Below are 22,459 nucleotides of genomic sequence, written 5' to 3'. Positions count from 1 at the left end.
TGGAGTTTGCACATTCTCCATGTGTCTGCGTGCGTTTCCCCTGAGTGCTCCAGTTTCCTCCCATAATCCAAAGCTGTGCAGGTTAGGTGACTTGGCCATGCTGAATTGCCTATAGTGTTCAGGGATGTGTCAATTAGATGCATTTGTTAGGGATAAATGTAGAGTAATGTTATAAGGGAATGGGTTTGGGTGGGATACTCTTCAGATATTTGGCATGGACTTGTTGGGCTGAAGGGCCTGTTTCCACACCACGATTCGTATGCCAATGACATACTGCTAGGAGAAGGGCATAAGTCTGAAGCAATTATAACAAGACAGCATCAGCAAGTGCTTGATTTTGGAATACGTTTTGCAACTGTCGGCAGGCTCAGTGGAACATCCAAATCTTGTATGGCTTGTTTCACTCACTAAGGCACTGTCCAGTATTTCATGACATATTCAAAATATTTTCTACAACAGGACATTGGGCTAAAATGTGTACTTGTCCAATCAATGCAACACAATTCTCTACAGCAGCATGTGAAGAGTAGCCAAGCATAGGACTTTTCCAAATCCACTGGCATCATGCTGGCAGCAGGGGAATGGGCACCTGAAATGTTTTACACCATTAAAACAAATGGATCCCCAATTATCTGTTTATCAGAATGCACAGACCTATGTTCTTACGATCCACAAAATAAATAAAATCATCAGCACCAAAGATTCCAGATTCCATTGTCAATCACAGCAGAGCAGATTCAACAATTGGAGATCAGCTGCAATATCTGAACTGAGCACATTCCAACTGATCCTCAAACTAGTGCGTTCATGCAGGTCATTCAGGGATAAACCATGACTCCAAAATAATGTAAACTTCAAGGGTAAACACGACATAATTCTACAAGCAACTTGTGCTATATTTTGGTTCGAACCTAATAACAAATTTACAATTAATGAGTCAAATCATGAGAAACGTTTCAATTCCATCTGCATGCAAGAAAATCTGAATTCCACACGAAGTTTCTTCTAAAGCACGCTGCAAGATCACTACTTGCATTTTCAATGTCCAAGGCCACAATTACATTCTGGTAAAAACCGAAAGGATCAAAAAGAGAAATTGCTGGAAAAGCTCAGCAGGCCTGGCAGCATCTGTGGACAGAGATCAGAGTTAATGTTTCGGGTCCAGTGACCCTTCTTCAGAACTGATGGTAATGAGCTAAATGGTAGTTTATATGCAGAAGGTAGGGTTGGGGGAGGGGGTAAGGAGTAAATGATAGAACCCAAAGAGAGACAAAGTTGGACTGACAAAGGAGTAGATAATGATCTGGCTGGGAGGGTAAATAGCTGTTAAGGAAGACTGTTAGTGGCAAATAACAGGTAGTGGGTAATAGCAGACTCTATGATACCAAAGCCTGGTGTGTGGGGTAGGGGGCAAGGACATGGGAGTGTTTAGCTCCTAAAATTATTGAACTCGATATTGAGTGCAGAGGGCTGCAGGGTCCCCAAGTTGAAAATGAAGTGTTGTTCTTCCAGCTTGCATTGAGCTTCACTGGAACACTGCAGCAAGCCTGAGACAGAGATGTCGGCCAGGGAACAGATGTGGGGCGTTAAAGTGGCAGGCAACTGGAAGCTCAAAGTCTTTTTTGTAGGCAGAATATAGATGTTCTATGAAACTGTCAACTAGCCTATGTTTCACTTCCCCCTGTTGAGGAAACTGCATTGTGAGCAACGAGTGCAGTAGACTAGATTGTGTGAATAGCTTGTAAAGCTTCATCTGGAAGGTTTGTTTCGGCCCTTGGATACTGAGGAGGAAGGAGGTAAAATGGGAAAGTATTACACCTCTAGTGGTTGCAGTGAATGGTGCTGTGAGCTGTGGGGGTGGATGTTAGGAGTGCGTAAGGCAATCAAGGGAGGAGAGGGGAATATGTGTCTGGTGGTGGCATCTCACTGGAGGTGGCGGAAATGGCGGCAGATGATCTTCTGGATGTGGATGCTGGTGGGATGGTAGGTAAGGACAAAGGGAACCCTGTGGCTGTTGTGAGAGGGAAGAAAGGGGGTGAGGGCGGAAATGCAGGAGATGGGTCAGTCCTGGTTGATGGTCCAGTCAACAACTGTCAATAACATTCTGGTGACTGACTATTTCAATAAATTTCCTTTTGTGTGATAAAATAAGAATACACTAGACACATTAGCTGTTTTATTCAGTATCTTTGTCTTACCTCAAAAAAATGTTCATTTGTGCATTCTTTCAAGAAATGCAGGAAATTGGGGTGTTCAACATATCACCGCTGCTCCTCTCAGTCAAATGGTCTTGTAGAATGTGCTGTTCATTCTGTAAAATCCATAGTCATTAAATGTAAAGGTATGTGGAGGGCTATGTTAAATCTGTGTGCTACTCCTTTAGACAACAGTTTACCCTCAGCAGCAGCTGTCGTATTTGTGAGGCATTTCTTCTCATTGCCCAACCACAAGTGCACCACATATTGTTGGAAAGAAGGGAGAAAGTGATAGAATAGCATGATGAATGAACATGCAGACAGTTATTTCAACTTGAACCAGGTTAGAGGTGTTCATACAAAGGCTTAGGTTCATGGAAAATTACTGTGCAATTGGGTCCAGCCTAGGGTGGCTCAGTGGTTAGCACTTCTGCCTCACAGCGCCAGGGACCCAGGTCCAATTCCAGACTCAGGCAACTATCTGTGTGGAGTTTGCACATTCTCCCATGTCTGCATGGGTTTCCTCTGGGTGCTCCAGTTTCCTCCACAGTCCAAAGATGTGCGGGTTAGGCCATGCTAAATTGCCCATAATATTCAGGGCTGTGTAGATAAGGTACATTGGTCAGGGGAAATGTAAAGTAATAGGATCGGGGAATGGGGTCTGGGTGGGATACTCTTCGACAGTTTGGTGTGGACGTGTTGGGCCGAATGGCCTGTTTCCACACTATAGGAATTCTAGATCATGTCACATTGCAATGAGCAATGGTCAAATTTTGCAAAATAATTGACGACATATTCAAATTGCCTATTATCAACCACCTGTTACAATGAATGACAACTCAGGTACTGAAGATTTTAAACCAGACAACAAGCACAACAAATGATACACATCCAACCTTAAAAAGAGATAGCATGGCTCAGCATGAAGCTACACAGTTACGTCATGATAACTGCATAAGACCCTAATCTGGTAATGTCCACCGAGGCATTGTCTGAATATGTAGAGGCAATTATAAAGACATACCTTCTTGTCCATATTACTGGTAAAAGTTTCTCATTTTTTTAAGGCAAAAGAAATAATGTTGTATGATGGCACTGATTCGAGAACAAACAGGCAATGCAGTTTTAAGACGTTTCTTAACATCATGACATGTGACATTCTGATATAAAAATGCCACATTGCCTTCGGTCACTCTCTCCGTGTCATCAAATCTGTGTAGTCAGTCAACCATGTGTATGTAATGTAACATAACAGCCCGAAGCACAGAATCCAGACTGTGTACAAGCCTGTGTTATGTCTTGTAAATAATTAGTTCCACAGATTAACCACCTACTGACTGAAGAAACTCCTCCTCATCTCAGTTCTCAAGGATCATCCCCTCACTCTGAGGCAGTGCCCTCAGGTCCTAGTCTGTCCTACTAATGGAAACATCTTCTCCATGTGGATCCTATCCAGGCCTCTCAGTGTTCTGTACGTTTCAATGACATCCCCCACCCCCCACCCCACCACCTCCACCCCCCTCCACCCCCCCCCCCCCCCCACCCCCACCACCTCATCCTTTGAAAGTACAAATGCAGAGTCCTCAACTGCTCCTCATATGACAGGTCTTTCGTCCGTGGGACCATTCTTACAAACCCCCTCTGGACCCCTCCAAAACCAGTACATCCTTCCTTAGATACGAGGTCCACAACTGCTCACAATATTCCACAATAAGTCTGACCAGAGCCTTATATACAGCTGCATATGTATATCTCTACTCTTGTAGTCTAGCCCTCTTGAAATTGATGCTAAAATTGCATTTGTGTTCCTAACTGCCAAATGAATCTGCATGTTAACCTTAAGAGTATCCTGAACTAGGACTCCTAAGTCTATTTATGCTTCAGATTTAGAACATAGAACATAGAACATAGAACAGTACAGCACAGAACAGGCCCTTCAGCCCACGATGTTGTGCCGACCATTGATCCTCATGTATGCACCCTCAAATTTCTGTGACCATATGCATGTCCAGGAGTCTCTTAAATGTCCCCAGTGACCCTGCCTCCACAACTGCTGCTGGCAACGCATTCCATGCTCTCACAACTCTCTGTGTAAAGAACCTGCCTCTGACATCCCCTCTATACTTTCCTCCAACCAGCTTAAAACTATGACCTCCCGTGTTAGTCATTTCTGCCCTGGGAAGTAGTCTCTGGCTAACGTCTCTATCTATGCCTCTCATTATCTTGTATACCTCAATTAGGTCCCCTCTTCTCCTCCTTTTCTCCAATGACAAAAGTCCGAGCTCAGTCAACCTCTCTTCATAAGATAAGCCCTCCAGTCCAGGTAGCATCCTGGTAAACCTCCTCTGAACCCTCTCCAAAGCATCCACATATTTCTTATAATAGGGCAATCAGAACTGGACGCAGTATTCCAAGTGCGGTCTAACCAAAGTTTTATAGAGTTGCAACAAGATCTCACGACTCTTAAACTCAATCCCCCTGTTAATGAAAGCCAAAACACCATATGCTTTCTTAACAACCCTGTCCACTTGGGTGACCATTTTAAGGGATCTATGTACTTGCACCCCAAGATCCCTCTGTTCCTCCACACTGCCAAGAATCCTATCCTTAATCCTGTACTCAGCTTTCAAATTCGACCTTCCAAAATGCATCACCTCGCATTTATCCAGGTTGAACTCCATCTGCCACCTCTCAGCCCATCTCTGCATCCTGTCAATGTCCCGCTGCAGCCTACAACAGCCCTCTATACTGTCAATGACACCTCCAACCTTTGTGTCATCTGCAAACTTGCTGACCCATCCTTCAATCCCCTCATCCAAGTCATTAATAAAAATTACAAACAGTAGAGGCCCAAGGACAGAGCCCTGTGGAACACCACTCACCACAGATTTCCAGGCAGAATATTTTCCTTCTACTACCACTCGCAGTCTTCTGTTGGCCAGCCAATTCTGTATCCAGACAGCTAAGTTCCCCTGTATCCCATTCCTCCTGACCTTCTGAATGAGCCTACAATGGGGAACCTTATCAAATGCCTTGCTGAAATCTATATACACCACATCCACAGCTCGACCCTCATCAACTTTTCTAGTCACATCCTCAAAGAACTCGATAAGGTTTGTGAAGCATGACCTGACCCTCACAAAGCCGTGTTGACTGCATTTAATCAAACCATGGTCTTCCAGATGGTCATAAATCCTATCCCTCAGAATCCTTTCTAACACCTTGCAAATGACAGACGTGAGACTTACTTGTCTGTAATTGCTGGGGAATTCCCTATTTCCTTTCCTGAAGAGAGGAATTACATTTGCCTCTCTCCAGTCCTCAGGTACGACTCCAGTGGAGAGCGAGGATGAAAAGATCTTCGCAAGTGGCGAAGCAATTACATTTCTCGTTTCCCAAAGCAGCTGAGGACAAATCTGGTCCAGGCCTGGTGACTTGTCAATCTTAATGTTTGACAAAATTTTCAGCACTTCAGCTTCCTCTATCTCTATCCATTTCAGTATGCACACCTGCTCTTCAAAGGTTTCATTCACTACAAATTTTTTTTCTTTCATAAAGACAGAAGCAAAAAACTCATTTAGGGCTTCACCTACCTCCTCAGACTCCACACACAAATTCCCCATGCTATCCCTGATCAGCCCTACTCTTACTTTGACCATTCCCTTATTCCTCACATAAGTGTAAAATGCCTTTGTGTTCTCCCTAATCCGTTCTGCCAAGCCTTTCTCGTGCCCCCTCCTGGCTCTCCTCAGCCCATTTTTAAGCTCCTTCCTCTAGAACTGAACTTGACCCTAGCTTCCTTCACCTTATGTAAGCTACCTTTTTCCTTTTGACGAGAAGCTCCACCGCTCTCGTCATCCAAGGTTCCTTTATCTTACCATTTCTTGCCTGTCTCAGAGGGACATATTTATTCATCACTTGCAACAACTGTTCCTTAAACAGTCTCTACATGTCTATAGTGCCTTTACCATGGAATAACTGCTCCCAATCCATGCTTCCTAACTCATGTCTAATCGCATCATAGTTTCCTCTTCCACAATTAAATATCCTTCCATTTTGCCTAATCCTCTCCTTCTTCATAGCTATGTAGAATGTGAGGCAGTTGTGGTCACTATCACCAAAATGTTCTCCCACCACAAGATCTGATACCTGCCCCGGCTCGTTTCCGAGCACTAAGTCTAGAATGGCCTCTCCCCTCGTTGGCCTGTCAATGTACTGAGTTAGGAAACTCTCCTGAACACACCTTACAAAAACAGCTCCATTCAAATCTTCTGCTCGAAGGAGGTTCCAATCAATATTGGGAAAGTTAAAGTCACCCATTACAACAACCGTACTACGTCCACACTTTTCCAAAATCTGCCGACTATGCTTTCGTCAATCTCCCTGCTGCTATTGGGGGGCCTGTAGTAAACCCTTAAAGAGGTGACTGCTCCCTTGCTGTTCCTAATTTCCACCCATACTGACTCGGTAGACCGATCTTCCTCGACAATGGAAGCTTCTGTAGCTGTGATATCCTCTCTGATTAGTAGTGCTACACCCCCTCCTTTTTCTTCCCCCCCCTCCTCTTTCTCCCCCCCCCCCTCCTCTTTCTTCCCCCCCTCCCTATTCTTTTTAAATGCTCTAAACCCTGGAACATCCAGCAACCATTCCTGCCCCTGAGAAACCCATGTCTCTGTGATGGCCACAACATCATAGCACCAGGTACTGATCCATGCTCTAAGTTCGTCACTTTTATTCCTGATACCCCTTGCGTTAAAGCAAACACACTTTAACTGGTCCCTTGGTTCCTTCCCAGGAAAATCCTTCCCACTAGCTGGTCTACCTCTTGCTATTGCCTCATCTGCATCAACTCTCATCTCCGGTATACAACTCAGGTTCCCACCCCCCTGCCATTCTAGTTTAAACCGTCTCGAACTACTCAAGCAAACCTTCCACCCCTTCCAGTTCAGATGCAACCCGTCCTTCTTGTACAGGTCCCATCTTCCCCAGAAGGCATCCCAATTATCTACATATCTGAAGCCCTCCCTCCTACACCAGTTGCGCAGCCACGTATTAAGCTGTGCCCGCTCCCTGTTCCTCACCTCGCTATCTCATGGCACTGGTTGTAAACTAGGGAACACTACTCTGTTCGTCCTGCTTTGTAGCTTCCATCCTAACTCCCTGAAATCGCTTTTTATATCTTCGATCCTTTTCCTGGCTATATCATTAGTGCCAATATGTAACAAGATTTCTGGCTGTTCACCCTCCCCTTTTAGAACCTGATATACCCGATCGGAGATGTCCCGGACCCTGGCACCAGGGAGGCAACATACCTTCCGGGAATCCCGATCCTGACCACAAAATCTCCTGTCGATTCCCCTAACTATCGAGTCCCCTACCACGAGTACTTTTCTATTCTGCCCCCTTCCCTTCTTTGCCACAGTGTCAGGCTCAGTGCCAGAGAACTGACTGCTATGGCTTTCCTCTGGTAGGACATCCCCCCCAGCAGTATCCAAAACTGTATACTTATTACTGAGGGGAATGTCCACAGGGGATCTCTGTACTGTCTGACTGTACCCTTTCCTCCCCCTAACTGTAAACCACTTATCTTTGTCCTCAGCCTTAGGAGTGACCAACTCCCGGTAACTCCTCTCAATTACCCCCTCAGCCTCCCAAATGATCCGTAGTTCATCCAGCTCCAGCTCCAATTCCTGAACACGGTTTTCAAGGAGCTGGAGTTGGGTGCACTTCCCACAGATGTAGCCAGCGGAGACGTGTGCCATGTCTTCCACCTGCCACATTCTGCAGGAGGAGCAATTTCTGAAGGCTTTCCCCATATAGAAAATACCCTACACCATTATTCTTCCTCCCAAAGTGCATAGCCTCACTCTTTCCCACATTGTATTCCATCTGCTACTTCTTTGCCCACTCTCCTAACCTGTCCAAGTTTTTCTGCAGCCTCCCTGCTGTCTCAACAGCCCTTGTTTCTCCACCTAAACATCGAGATATCTGACTCAATGGAACTCAAATAACCGTAGTATATGTTGCTGGACTAACATATATAGAGAAAACCACAAACAGAATAATAGTAGATATATTGGCCTAACATTTTCAGAATGCCTTCAATTCCACAACTATTCACAAGAATTGACAGGTAGCAAGGGTAACATAAGTTTAACTACTACTTAAGATTGAGGAAGAGAGAAAACAGAAAATGGTAGACCAGTTAACCTAAGATCAGTTGAATACGAATTACTGGAATCTTTTATTACAGATATGGTAGCAGGGGCACTTAGAAAATTATCATCTAATTAAATTGACACAAATTTATGAAAGATAAATCGTGATTAACTAATTTATTAAAAGCGGTTTTGAAGTTGTAACTATTATGACAGATAAACGACAGGTAGTTAACATGTACAAAACAACCTTGATTATCCGAACATCAATTATCCAAAATAGTCTCCATCTATGAGCAGAGGGATCTTGGTGTCCATGTACACAGATCTCTGAAAGTTGCCACCCAGGTAAATAGTGCTGTGAGGAAGGCATATGGTGTACTGGGCTTTATTGGTAGAGGAATTGAGTTCCGGAGTCCTGAGGTCATGTTGCAACTGTATAAGACTCTGGTGCAGCCTCATCTGGAGTATTGTGTGCAGTTTTGGTCGCCATACTATAGGAAGGATGTGGAGGCATTGGAACAAGTGCAGAGGAGGTTTACCAGGATGTTGCCTGGAATGGTAGGAAAATCTTATGAGGAAAGGCTGAGGCACTTGGGGCTGTTCTCATTGGAGAAGAGAAGGTTTAGGGGAGATTTGATAGAGGTGTATAAGATGATTAGGGGTTTAGATAGGGTCGACACTGAGAACCTTTTACCTCTAATGGAGTCAGGTGTTACTAGGGGATACAGCTTTAAATTAAGGGGTGGTAGGTATAGGACAGATGTTAGGGGTAGATTCTTTACACAGCGGGTTGTGAGTTTATGGAATGCCCTGCCAGTAGCAGTGGTGAACTCTCCTTCTTTATGGTCATTTAAGCGGGCATTGGATAGGCATTTGGAAGTTATTGGGCTAGTGTAGGTTAGGTAGGATTCGGTCGGCGCAACATCGAGGGCCGAAGGGCCTGTACTGCGCTGTATCTTTCTATGTTCTATGTTCTATGTTCTATCTTGTTCGGATAATCAAGATTGTTTTGTATTTGGATTTTTAAAAGCACTTGTAAAGTGATAAAGAAGTTATTACACAAAATTAGCAGTCCTGGGATTTCTAGTATTAGAACATGGAAAAAGAATTATTTAATGGACAGAATTCAAATTGTAATAATAAACATAAACAGGATGTTTTTGTGTTGATGATCTATACCTTGTATGGCATTGGAAGAATCTGTATTTGGCCCTCAGCTTTTTATAATCAATATTAGCGACTTAGATGAGAGGACTTAGTGTAATAATCCAAGTTGGTTGAGTAAGGTTAGTTGAAGAAATGAGCAATGAGGAGGTTGTAAAGTGGTGACATATGGATGCAGACAGAATAGGTCAGTGGGGATAAACTTGGCAGGTTTAACTTTTTTATTTATTCACTCAGAGCACGTGGGCATCGCAGGCTGGCCAGCATTTATTGCCCATCCTAATTGCCCTTGAGAAGGTGGTAGTGAGCTGCCCTAGATTTGGCAGTGTATGTGAAGAGCTAAACAGAACTAATGTTTTGAATCCATTATGACTTATATTCAGGACAGATTTTTTCTCAGACACTGCCAGATCTGGTAAGTCTCTCCAGTACTTTCTGTTTTTGTATCAAAAATACATGTTGTTCTCCTGAGTGGAAGAATCCAAATGACTCCAATTATAACTAAGTATTTTCCATTCACATTGTAAGTTTGCTCACTGCACTGGAAGGTTTGTTTTCAGATATTTCATCACCAATACTAGGTGACATCATCAGTGAGCCTCCAGGAAGTGCTGGTGTTACAGCCCACTTTCTATTTATGTGCCTTGGTCTCTTAAATTGAGTGAAATAATTTCATTCTCAGAGAATGGTAGATGTGTTTATTGATAGGGTTTATTGATGGAGTTCTGGTTTGAATGCCTGGGCTCTAGGAATTCCCAGGTGTGTCTCTATTTGGCCTGTCCTAGGATGAATGTGTTTTGATTAGATTAGTTTTCCTATAATGCGGAAACAGGCCCTTCAGCCCAACCAGTTGAAGTGGTATCCTTCTTCATCTGTATGTAAGGATACTAGTGATAGTGAATCATGTCTTTTGGTGGCTAGTTGATATTCATGTATCCTGGTGGCTTGTTTTCTGCCCGTCTGTACGATGTAGTGTTTGTTACAGTTCTTGCATGGTATTTTGTAAACAACATTTGTTTGGTTGCTTGTTTGAATGGGGTCCTTCAGGTTCATCACCTGTGTTTAAGTGTGTTGGTAGGTTTATGGGCTACCATGATGCCAAAGGGTCTGAATCATCTGGAAGTAATTTCAGAGATATCTTTGATGTATGATAATATAGCTAGAGTTTCTGCGCATGTTGTGTCTGCTTGTTTGGGTTTGTTAATGAGAAATTAGCAGACTGTGTTTATTGGGTACCCATTCTTCTTGAATAAGCGTATTGATGAACCTGAATAGATGATTTTCTAATGAGAATTATGAGAAAGTAAGTGCAGGCATTGCAAACAAACTAAAAATACCAAAAGATCCTAACCCTGGCAAAAATGAATGAATTCCTGAATTATTTTACTCAGGATATTGCCCCACTAACTCACTTTTTTCTTCTTCCATTTCTGCTGACTTTATTTTGAAATTTCTCACACCCTGTACTCTGAAAATTTGCTGATCCAGCGATTTTATCCCCAAAGGAATCTTGGGCTCTTAAGTAAAACTTTAGAATGAATGAAATAGCCTCCTGCTCTAGTCAGGCCTTGTGCATTAGGCTTGAGCTACATTATTTCAGGATCTGCATCCCAACTGCTCACCAAAAGAAATTGCTCGATTCAAAAAGTGTTCTTCCTGAAGCGTTTGGATATTCCCACAAATCCTCAACTTCAAACTTTTGTTTTATTTCATTCTGTAGTGGGCTGAATGAAGTGGGCAAGGTGAGTCAGTTGGGAAAATGAAACAAGTTTGGGAAAATGAGATTCTTGATGTTGAAAACAAAAGTCCGATTTTACACTCAAGGTTTAAACAGCAAGATGAAGATCTAGTCCATAAAAGGTGAGTGGCCGATTTGCCGACATTTATATTGCACTTGCATCGAATCTCGCCTCACTGATACATTGTTTCCACCAGCCACCATCTTTAGCTTGCCGTCCATGGGCAGCAACAGACAATGCCGTCCACCAACCATCATGATTGTTTTCATGGAGAACGGCATTGGATGTGTACCAACATCTCATGGCACTTCTCCAGCTAACTTCGAATATATTTTTCCACTTCAGTACTGCACAACTTATATTGCTAAGCTGCTGCCAGGCTTAATCACATGCAGATACAAGCAAGCATCTTATGGAATGGTCAAGGTTACATCTCATGACTCCTTGATTGTCCTCTTAGCACTCACTCACTTTGTACCTACTTGGATGCTCAAAGCCCCTCTGCCATGCCTTTCCTTGCCCTTTAGCACTTTGCCACATCATTCGGAACTTACAGGTTCATTGACATTCTGTCTTACAGTTCTTGTTAATACAAGCACAAAGACAGCCAGATTGTCATGGTTGTCAGCAGGAATCAGTCAAGGGGATGGACATGTTGCCATAACACATTGTGCTACATCGACATTACACCTACACCATGTTTAAGCAGCTTATACAGCAAACACACTGCATGTGCTTTAGCCAAATGATAACATCTCAGACTTTAAGTGTGTAGTTCTCAGACATGTCTATGAGGATTGTTTTCTGCCAAGGGTCATCTGCACATTAAGTAAAGGATGTCATCCAATCTCAATCCAGAGGCTTGCCCATATTCAGTGAGGTCTCCAGGCTTATCCTGTAGATACAGTTCAACCAATCCAAGGATTACGAAGTGTCAGTCGGGGAACCACACAGAGATTAGTCAGGGTCTGTTCTCTTAAGGACAGGGCTGTATTTCAAGTTAATTGAGGATGGTGTGCCATGGTCAGTCCAGAGGGGGTCTGTTCACTGAAAGTTATGGGAGGCCATAGTTGTGGTGGGGATACTGTGGAAGTCAGTGATGGGGATTAGAGGCAGCATGCTTGGATGTAGAGGGCATAATAATTGTGAGTGGGAGCAACTCAACATATATGGTTGGAAAATCATAGAGAATAAGAGGAAGCTAAGGGGTACCACACGAAAGGGCTTGTCAGCAGTTGCTACCACCCTGGCCTTGATGGGGAGAGCAGGGCATGATGTGTTCAGCATGACCATGTGGATTGCCTGGGGCTAAAATGTGGAGATGAGAATTTAAAGAAATGGATTTGGACGGACCCAAGCATTGACTTACTGTGTCAACTGAGAGTCCTGGCCCCAAGCAATTTTCACCATATTGTTCAAAATTACAAATCAATCCGACTAATGGTTCTAATCTCAAACAGGCTGGAAAGATTCACTCTGGTTGCCAAAGTAGCATTCACTTTTCTAGGTTCCTTAGTCTGCAGGAGATGCTTGCTTCACATCTTCCACCACAAGTCATCCACACCATTATCCAATATGTAATCCTGCCTTTCTTGGGTACTTTGGGATGGGGGTGGAGAAGACGTCATCATTATTGTTGTCACTCTTACTGTAAATGCATCAAACACTTGAGCAACAGAAATCTGAATCAGGTCCACAATATGCAACATCCTCCATGTAGAGGTGTTCCACTCTGTCCCAATGTTCGGCGGACTCTGTTTGAATATTATCTGTGCGGTGTGATTACTGAATGATGGCATTATTGAGGAGCTAGTTTGTTTGTGATAGTGTACACATAGGTCTATTGGAATCATCTGGAAGCAACAGAAGCTGTGGTCATCCCAATGCTGGCTGAACCAAGGGATACTACACAAATGGATGAGGTACACTTGTTTCCACAAGCCAGGACCAGCAACACTCTCCAGTAGATGTGGAACTGATCCTGACTGTGGAGCTCACAGCCTGAGGTGCCCTCTTGATGCAGTGAAGTTACAGGAGAGCAACAGTCACTCATTGTGTTGATGAGAGAGGGGATGTCTCGTTATAATCCATCCAGAGGTGAAGGTCCAAATATCATGTCACTATTTCCAGAATGTCTATGTTGTGGAGGTACCAGTGTTGGACTGGGGTGGACAAAGTCATTCACTTCACCTGACTAAAGGACTGTCCACTGAAAGCTTGTGATTTCAAATAAACCTGTTGCACTATAATCAACCTGGGTAGCAACTTGCAGGGATCTATGCACATTTGCACTGAGATCTCTCTGCTCATCTCTGCTCAAGAATCTCACCATTAGCCCAGTACTCTGTACTCCTGTTACTTCTTCCAAAGCGAAATTGTCCAGAATATCTGCAATTGAACACTACCTTCCTCTGAAGCCACTGAGGCTACCTACACACAAATCACACCTGAGGATTTGTACCAGTCACACCCAGACAGGGGATTTCACTTGATCCTCGGAATCTCTGCTCCAGAGCATTGTGCTAAGTGAGAGCCTGAGGAACAATACATTCAGCTTCCTACAGCACAGCAGCATTGTCCGGAGTGCTGCAGGAAAGACTTGCTTTTTCAATGGAACTGAATTAAGTGAAGTCATCTTTCACTGAGTACAAATGTTTTAATGCTGTTCAGATCAGTAAGCCTTGTTTATTCGCAGCTACAAGTGCAGCTTAAAACTTGTAACTTTCTACATGCATCTTGCTGTTTAATAAAAGATAAGGTTACAGACTCATGGAACATTTAATGCTCCCTTGTTTGATCATGATAAAGTTTGACACTCATATGGATGCTGTGGAAATGATAGCTATCTTTCAGATAGGGTTAAAATACTGTATGGCGCTAAGGTAGCTGGCCTCTGTACCTTCATTCTCATAGTTTCAGGTAAAATCACTGGCAATGTAAGTGAATATGTATTTATATATGGGATATTCTATTTAATGCCAATGCCACCTCGGTGCCCTCTGAAATTGCCACTTGAGTCGATCCTGTGTCCACAGTCTGGATAAATGGCCCAAGAAGGTTAATGATCTTCCATGCTCTGCAAGTCTCTGTTGCATTCTACCCCAGATCATAGAAGTTCTGAGACTCTTGAGACATTTATCACACAAAACTGGTTCCATTGCCTTGTTTACAGTTTTTGTGCTTTCCTCGAAGAGCTGCGCCATGAGGCTGAAGAATCTTTTTGATCGGGAAATCCATGCATATCTTTTGAATACAAGTACTTGTGATGGGCATGTACCAAATATATGGCACCAAGGATGAGGCTAGAAGTAGGGAAAATCAGCTTGGGAGCCAAAATGACAAACAGGGAAATAGAACAACAGAAAACATTTTAAATTGTGAATAATGTAATTTTATCATATATATTTTGTACACCTGCAGAAGCATATGGTGAAATCATCTTGCTGAAAATCAAGACCAAATTAGACAACATTGGAAGACAATAGTTAAATAAGAGGCAAGAATGACATTAAAACCACGCACCAAGTGCTTAAAGATTACAGAAGAGAATAACAAAATAAAATATGAGGAGGTCAGGAAAGAAAATAAATAAGCAAAGAATAAAGCAAAATTACATTATCCAGAAATGTTAATGTTTATCTAACAACCTGAATTTCTCAAGAAATAAAAATGAACAAATAGTTTAGACAATAATTAAAAAAAAATCAAGATACGACCATAAGGGACACACAAACTGAACCCACAGATGAAATGGCAAAAATATGAAAAATATGTTACTTTACCTAAGTATTTACTGTAAACAGCCTCACATGGTGGCATGATTTTTGAAAAACAAATCTTAGAACATAGAACATTGACCATTACAGCACAGTACAGGCCCTTCAGCGGTCAATTTTGCGCTGACCCATGGAACCAATTTAAAACTCATCTAACCTACACTATTCCATTATCATCCATATGACCATTTAAATGCCCTGAAAGTTGGCGAGTCTCCTACTATTGCAGGCAGGGCATTCCACACCCTCACCACTCTCTGAGTCAAGAACCTACTTCTGACATCCGTCCTATATCTATCACCCTTCAATTTAAAGCTGTGTCCCCTTGTGCTAGCCATCGCCATCCGAGGAAAAGGACTCTCACTGTCCACACGATCTAATCCTCTGATCACCTTGTATGCTTCTATTAAATCACCTCTTAACCTTCTTCTCTCAAACAAAAACAGCCTCAAGTCCCCAAAACATTCCTCATAAGACCTTCCCTTCATACCTGGTAAATCTGCTCTGGACCCTTTCCAATGCTTCCACATCCTTCCTATACTGCAGTGACCAGAACAGTACATAATATTCTGCACCAGAGTTTGTACAGCTGCAGCATGACCTCATGGCTCTGAAACTCAATCCCTCTACTAATAAAAGCTGACAACCAGAAGCGACAGATTCAAACCACTACAAATGCTGGAGAAAAGATCACAGAAGTGCTTCATAGGAGGCTCCCAAGCACTGAGGATGTCATCTAAATAGGGGACGAAACGTCTACAACTCAAATTCCCAGCTCGGCGAACAGAACCACAACAGCTAACACACTATATACTTTCTTAAGAACCCAAACAACCTAGGTGGCAACTTTCAGGGATCTATGCATGTGGACACCAAGATCTCTCTGCTCATCCACACTACCAAGAATCTTACCATTAGCCCAGTGCTCTGTATTCCTGTTACTTCTTCCAAAATGAATCACTTCACACTTTTCTGCATTAAACTCCATTTGCCACCTTTCAGCTAGGCTCTGCAACTTATCTATGTCCCTTTGTAACTTGCAACAGCCTTCCTGACTGTCTAGATCTCCACCAACTTTGGTGTCATCTTCAAATTTGCTAACTCATCCTTTTACGCTTTCGCTCAGGTCATTGATAAAAATGACAAACAACAATGGCCCTAAAACACATCCTTGCGGTACACCATTAGTAACTGAACTCTAGGACGAACATTTCCCATCAACCAACATCCTCTGTCTTCTTATAAAGTTAAAAATCACACAACACCAGTTTATAGTCCAACAGGTTTAATTGGAAGCACTAGTTTTCAGAGCGCTGCTCCTTCATCAAGTGGTTGTGGAGGACACAATTGTAAGACACAGAACTTCTAGCAAATGTTTACAGTGTGATGTAACTGAAATTATACATTGAAAAATACCTTGATTGTTTGTTAAGTCTCTCATCTGTTAGAATGACCATGATAGTTTCACTACTTTCATATGTAAATGTCATTTTTTAAAAAAGTTACATTCTCAGGTTAACTGTAACAATTGGTGTCAGCCAGATAATATGTTAAAGGTGTTAGCACCCGTGTTTTGTTGTCTGTGCCACAATGTTTAGATTGATTCTAATCTAAGAAGAGAGTTGACAGAGTCTTACATGGATTCATGCTGTTTTTGAGTAAAGTACAATGTAACTCTGCAAGTACAAATTCACCCCACAACATATATGTGTATATGTGTGTGTTTGTGGATGGGGGGGAGTTGTGGGTGTCTGTGAGAGAGAATGTATATGTGTCTGTGTTAGTGTAAAGGGGTCTAAGTCTGTGAGAGAGTGTCTGTGTTAGTGTGGGAGTGTGTGTGTCTGTAGGAGTGTATGTGAGTGTCTGTGCAATGGTGGTCACCTGTAGTGAGACATGAACCCAAGGTCCAGGTTGAGGCCCTCCCTATGGGTACCTGAGAATGTAACTTTTAAAAAGGTTTTGTGATTTACATATGAAAGAAGTGATACTATCATGGTCATTCTAACAGATGAGAGACTTAACAAACTATCAAGATGTTTTCAATGTATAATTTCAGTTACATCACACTTTAAACTTTTGCTGTAAATTCTGTGTCTTACAATTGTGTACTCCACAACCACCTGATGAAGGAACAGGGCTTCAAAAGCTAGTGCTTCCAAGTAAACCTTGGACTATAATCTGGTGTTGTGTGATTTTTAACTTTGTACACCCCAGTCCAACACCGGCTTCTCCAAATCATGTCTTCTTACACCTAGCCAATTTCTGATCCAAACCGCTAAATCACCCTCAATCCCATGCTTCCGTGTTTTCTATAATAGCCTATCATGGGGAACCTTATCGAACGCTTTACTGAAATCCAGATACACCACATAACTGTTTTATCCTCATCCACCTGTTTGGTCACATTCTCAAAGAACTCAAAAAGGTTTGTGAAGCATGTCGTACCCTTCAGTAAACCATGTTGACTGTCCCTAATCATATTATTCCTTTCTCAATGATTATAATCCTTACCAAAACCTTGCCCACAACAGAAGTAAGGCTCACCGGTGTATAATTACTAGGGTTGTCTCTACTCCCCTTCTAGAACAAGGGACAAAATTTTCAATCCTACAGTCTTCTGCCATTATTCCTGGAGACAATGATGACATAAAGATCAAAACCAAAGTCTCTGCAATCTCCTCCCTAGCTTCCCAGAAAATCCTAGGATAAGTCTCATGTGGCCCAGGGGACTTATCTATTTTCACAGTTGCCAAGATTGCTAACATCTCCTCCTTACGAACCTCAATCCTATCTAGTCTAATAGCCCATATCTCAGTATTCTCCTCGACAACATTGTCTTTTTCCTGTGTGAATACTGATTAAAAATGTTCATTTAGCGCTTCCCCTATCTCCTCGGATTCCACACACAATTTCCCACTACTGTCCTTGACTGGCCCTACTCTTACCCTAGCCATTCTTTTATTCCTGGCATTCCTATAGAAAACATAAGGGTTCCTACCTGCCAAAGAATTCTAATGTCCCCTCCTGGCTCTTATTCACTCTCTCTTTAGATCCTTCCTGGCTAACTTGTAACTCGCAAGTGCCCTAACTGAGCCTTAATGTATCATCGTTACATAATCCTCCTTCTTCCTCTTGACAAGAGATTCAACTTCTTTATTAAACCACAGTTTCCTCACTCGACCACTTCCTCTCTGCTTGACAGGTACACACTTATCAAGGACATGCAGTAACTGTTCCTTGAACAAGTTCCACATTTCAATTGTGCCCATCCTCTGCAGTTTCTTTCCCCATCCTTTGCATCCTAAATCTTGTCTAACCGCATTATAATTGCCATTTTCCCAGCCATAACTCTTGCCTTGTGATATAAACCTATCCCTTTCCATCGCTAAAATAAATGTAACCAAATTGTGTTCACTATTACCAAAGTGCTCACCTACCTCCAAATCTAACATCTGGCCTGGTTCATTACCCAGTACCAAATCCAGCGTGGCCTCGCCTCTTGATGGCCTGTCTACATACTGTGTCAGGAAACCCTCCTGCACACATTGGACGCAAATGAACCCATCTAAAGTACTCAAGCAATAGTGTTTCCAGTCAATACTTGGAAAGTTAAAATACCACATAATAACTGTGCTGCTAACTTCGCTCCTATCTAGAATCATCTTTGCAACCCTTTCCTCTATATCTCTGGAACTATTTGGATGCCTATAGAAAATTCCAAAAGGGTGACCTCTCCTTTCCCGTTTTTAATCTCAGCCCATACTATCTTAGTAGACGAGTTTTCAGACATCCTATATGCCACCGTAACACTGTCCTTGACTAACACATCAAAAAGATATACCAATATTACAGGCAGGATAAAGCTCCTGATCACAAGGATTACATCCATGTATACTATAAGAACTTATATGCATCTGATTATGACTGTTAAGGCCCTTGTCAAGTTTTTTGTAGGGCCAGGGATGGTGAAAAGTTGAGTTTCAATTTGTAAACCTCAAAATGCAAATAGACTGATGCACATTGGTGCATGGCTGCTGATGCAGAGAGAGCATTTAATGAAGAGAAATTCTTGGTAAGAGGGGATTTTGCCCCACATTGAGTTTAGGTCCTTTCACTTGATGCTTTATCCACTATTGAGCATGGTAAGCTCTTGGCACACTGCTTTCTTCTTCAGGCAACAGCAGACCCCAAGATTGTTGCCATCAGTTTTTGCAACTCATGATCAGTGGGCAGCTCCTGCCTCCTGGTCATGCCTGAGAATAATAATTGAAAACCAAGTTTGCTAATGACTTGAAATGAGTATTCTCATCCTGTCAAATGAGTGATGCAGGTGACGCATGGGGTCAGAACTGGGAATTATCCTAGTGTTGAATTCTGACTCTAGATGGATAGTCAACCTCATGGTTTTGTTATCTACTCTTTATAAGTTTCTTAAAGCCCAATGATGAATGAACAATTAAACAGCTAATTTTGAGATGTGTTTTCTATAGATCAATCTTAAAATTAAACATTATTCCCCCTTTTGACTGTATGTCTTCATTTCTTTTTCAGACCATGTTAACAGCAATCTCGATGAGTGCAATCGCTACCAATGGTGTTGTACCAGGTATGTATACCTCTGTTTACAGTTGTGAACTGACATTGAGGAATTAATAGGAGGATCCATGATTGAACATCTAAAAGTATGGAGATGTTTCAAAGTGTATGAATTATGTATGAGCATTATATGTGGAATCTCTTGCCCTACTTCCCCTTCGGCCGTTGATTTAAATCAAACTTGAATCACTGACAAATGCAAACTACAGAATTCATTGTGATCAAAGAGCATACTTTGAGAATTAACTTTGTAACAGTGCAACATTATTTCATCCACTTCTTCATTAACCTCCAAGCATTAGACAATATGCAAGAAATTCAAGATGTGAGATATCTCACTTATTACTCTTTCAATAATATTTCTTGGAATGGTTGATGTTCCTTCAGCGTCTTCTATTTCAACTCAATCTACAGGGAACAGCTCACGTCTGACCTTGGAAATTGTGACAACAGGTTTTATTTATTTATTCATGGGATGTCAGCATTGCTGGTTCAACACTCATCTATTGCCTGTTGCTTAATTGTCTTTGAGAAGAAGGTACTGAGTTGCTGTCTTGAATTGCTCCAGTCCCTGTGGGATGTAAATGCATACACAATGCTGTTAAGAAGAGAGTTGCAGGATTTTGATCCAGCAGCAGTGAAAGAACAGCTGTATAGTTCCAAATATAGATCCATCCAATGCCCAGGGTAGGGGGTTATATCAGGGCCTAATATTCTGGGACTGAGGCTCTAGGGGGAGGCTCTGTGCTTGGGTTGGAGGCAACTGCTCTATACTCAGTTTGAGGATGTAGAAGCAGTGTTTGTGTTAGAGGCTGAGCACCAGATTCTGTGATTTCTGTCCCTGGGCCTGGTTACATCTCCAACCATCACCCCATTTATGTTTAATAGCTTTACCACTGTCATGATTGGCAGCAATGTACACCATTGACAAGATGTATTGCATAGCTTAACAAGGCTCCTCCTCAACATGTTCCCAAACTGTGATCTCCACTACCTTGAAGGACAAAGGCTGCAGATGCAAGCAACACCACCATCTGCAAGTTTTCTTCCAAGCTGTCACCAATCTGAGAGGGGAAATATACCACTGTTCCGTCAGTGTCTTTGAGTCAAAATCCTGGATCTCCCCCCTTCACACCACTCGGCGTTCCTGCAACCCAAGGACCACAGTAATTCAAGAAGACAGCTCACCACTGCCATTTAAGGATGGTAGATTTCCTTCTACATCTGTGAACCAGATTGGGATTTTTGTGGACAATGGACATGGTCATTATTAGGCAGAAGCTCTTAATTCCAGATTTTGTTAAACTAAATTTAACCATGTACCTTGGTGGTATTTCAGTCAAGATTGCCAAAATATTAACCTGGTCCTCTGGATTACTAGTCAAGTGACATAACCACTATTCTAAATTTCTCCTTAAAGAAATGATCTATTTACATGGGATAGTTGTTTCCATGCTGTTGCATCAAATACTTAATATCATTATTTTCATCTGATTTAACTGTTGAGGTATCATGCAGAAAGAGGTTAATTCAACTGAGGTATAATTTATTTGGAGATGGTATGGAGGAGATTTGCCAGAATAATATCAGGGATGCAGAATTTCAGATATGTGGCAAGAAAGAAGTTGGAATCAGTCTACTTACCTCCTCAGAGGGGAGAGTGTTTAGTGGAGATTCATTACAGGTGTTCAGAATTATGAGATGTTTGGCTGGGGTAAATGAAAAGGATTTGTTCAATTTGAGAAGTGGGTCAGTAGCCAGAAGATACATATTAAAGGTGACTGGAATGCATTACCCTGAATTGGTAATCAAAACAAATTCAATAGTAACCTCCCATAGAGAATTGGGAGGTTCTGAAAGCCAAAGATTTTCTGGGCTATATCAAAAGACACTGAGGAAATGAATTAATTAGATAGCTCTTTCAAAGGTGTTAGCATAGTTATACAGGACCTATTGGCTTTCTCCGTAGTATAATCTTTTCCGAGTCCCATTTATTTCAGGTTTTCTAAGAATTTGAAATGTGATTCCAGCTTTGTTGTTGCACGGACCCTCATTTTATGACTGTGGCACTGATTGAAGTAACTGAACAGGAAGTTTCTGGTATCACTGTGTAGACCAAGAAAACCTGGACAAAATAGTTGTTCTCAAACTCCTTCAGACAAGTTATTACATTAGATTCCCTACAGCGTGGGAACAGGCCCTTCGGCCCCACAACACCACCCCGACCCTCCGAAGAGTAACCCACCACCCTCTGACTAACACACCTAACCTATGGGCAATTTAGCATGGCCAAATCACCTGACCTGCACATCTTTGGACTGTGGGATGAAACCAGAGCATCTGGACATGGGGAGAATGTGCAAATGCCACACAGACAGTTGCCCAAGGCTGGAATTGAACCTGGGACCCTGGTGCTGTGAGGCAGCAGTGCTAACCACTGCGCCACCATGCCACCCTGTGAAAGGAGGCGACACAGAGAAAAGGTTCAAACAGAGAATATTTCCTGATGTTTCAAATTGTAAATTACAATTCTCTCATCTCAATTCAAACAATGGGCTGAGGAGGGGCAGATGGACCTTAATTTGGATAAGTGTGAGGCGTTGCATTTTGGTGAAGCGAACAAGCGCAGGACTTATACAGTTAACAGCTGGACCCTGAGCAATGTTGTTGAACTGAGAGACCTAGCAGTTCAGGTACACAGTTCTTAAAGAGTTGCATCACAGGTCAACAGGGTGTTTAGAAAGGCATTTAGCACACTTGCCTCCATTGTTCAGACCATTGAGTATAGGAGTTGGGACATCATGTTGAGGTTGTACAGGATGTTGGGA

General features: G+C 42.4%; 1 protein-coding gene across 1 annotated transcript in view; it reads left to right on the top strand.

Annotated features, from left to right (window-relative positions):
- Window positions 1-22,459, top strand: part of LOC132822645 (solute carrier family 12 member 5-like) — a 340,455-nt gene that overhangs the window by 135,308 nt on the left and 182,688 nt on the right. Inside the window, exon 6 of the mRNA XM_060835891.1 lies at window positions 19,587-19,641. Within this exon, the coding sequence (XP_060691874.1) occupies window positions 19,587-19,641 (55 nt within the window). The remainder of the gene's footprint in view (window positions 1-19,586; window positions 19,642-22,459) is intronic.

This window comes from Hemiscyllium ocellatum, chromosome 15, assembly GCF_020745735.1.
Source record: "Hemiscyllium ocellatum isolate sHemOce1 chromosome 15, sHemOce1.pat.X.cur, whole genome shotgun sequence".
Lineage (NCBI taxonomy): Eukaryota > Metazoa > Chordata > Chondrichthyes > Orectolobiformes > Hemiscylliidae > Hemiscyllium > Hemiscyllium ocellatum.
Note: the sequence above shows the minus strand (reverse complement) of the source record. Positions and strands in the feature narration are given on the sequence as shown.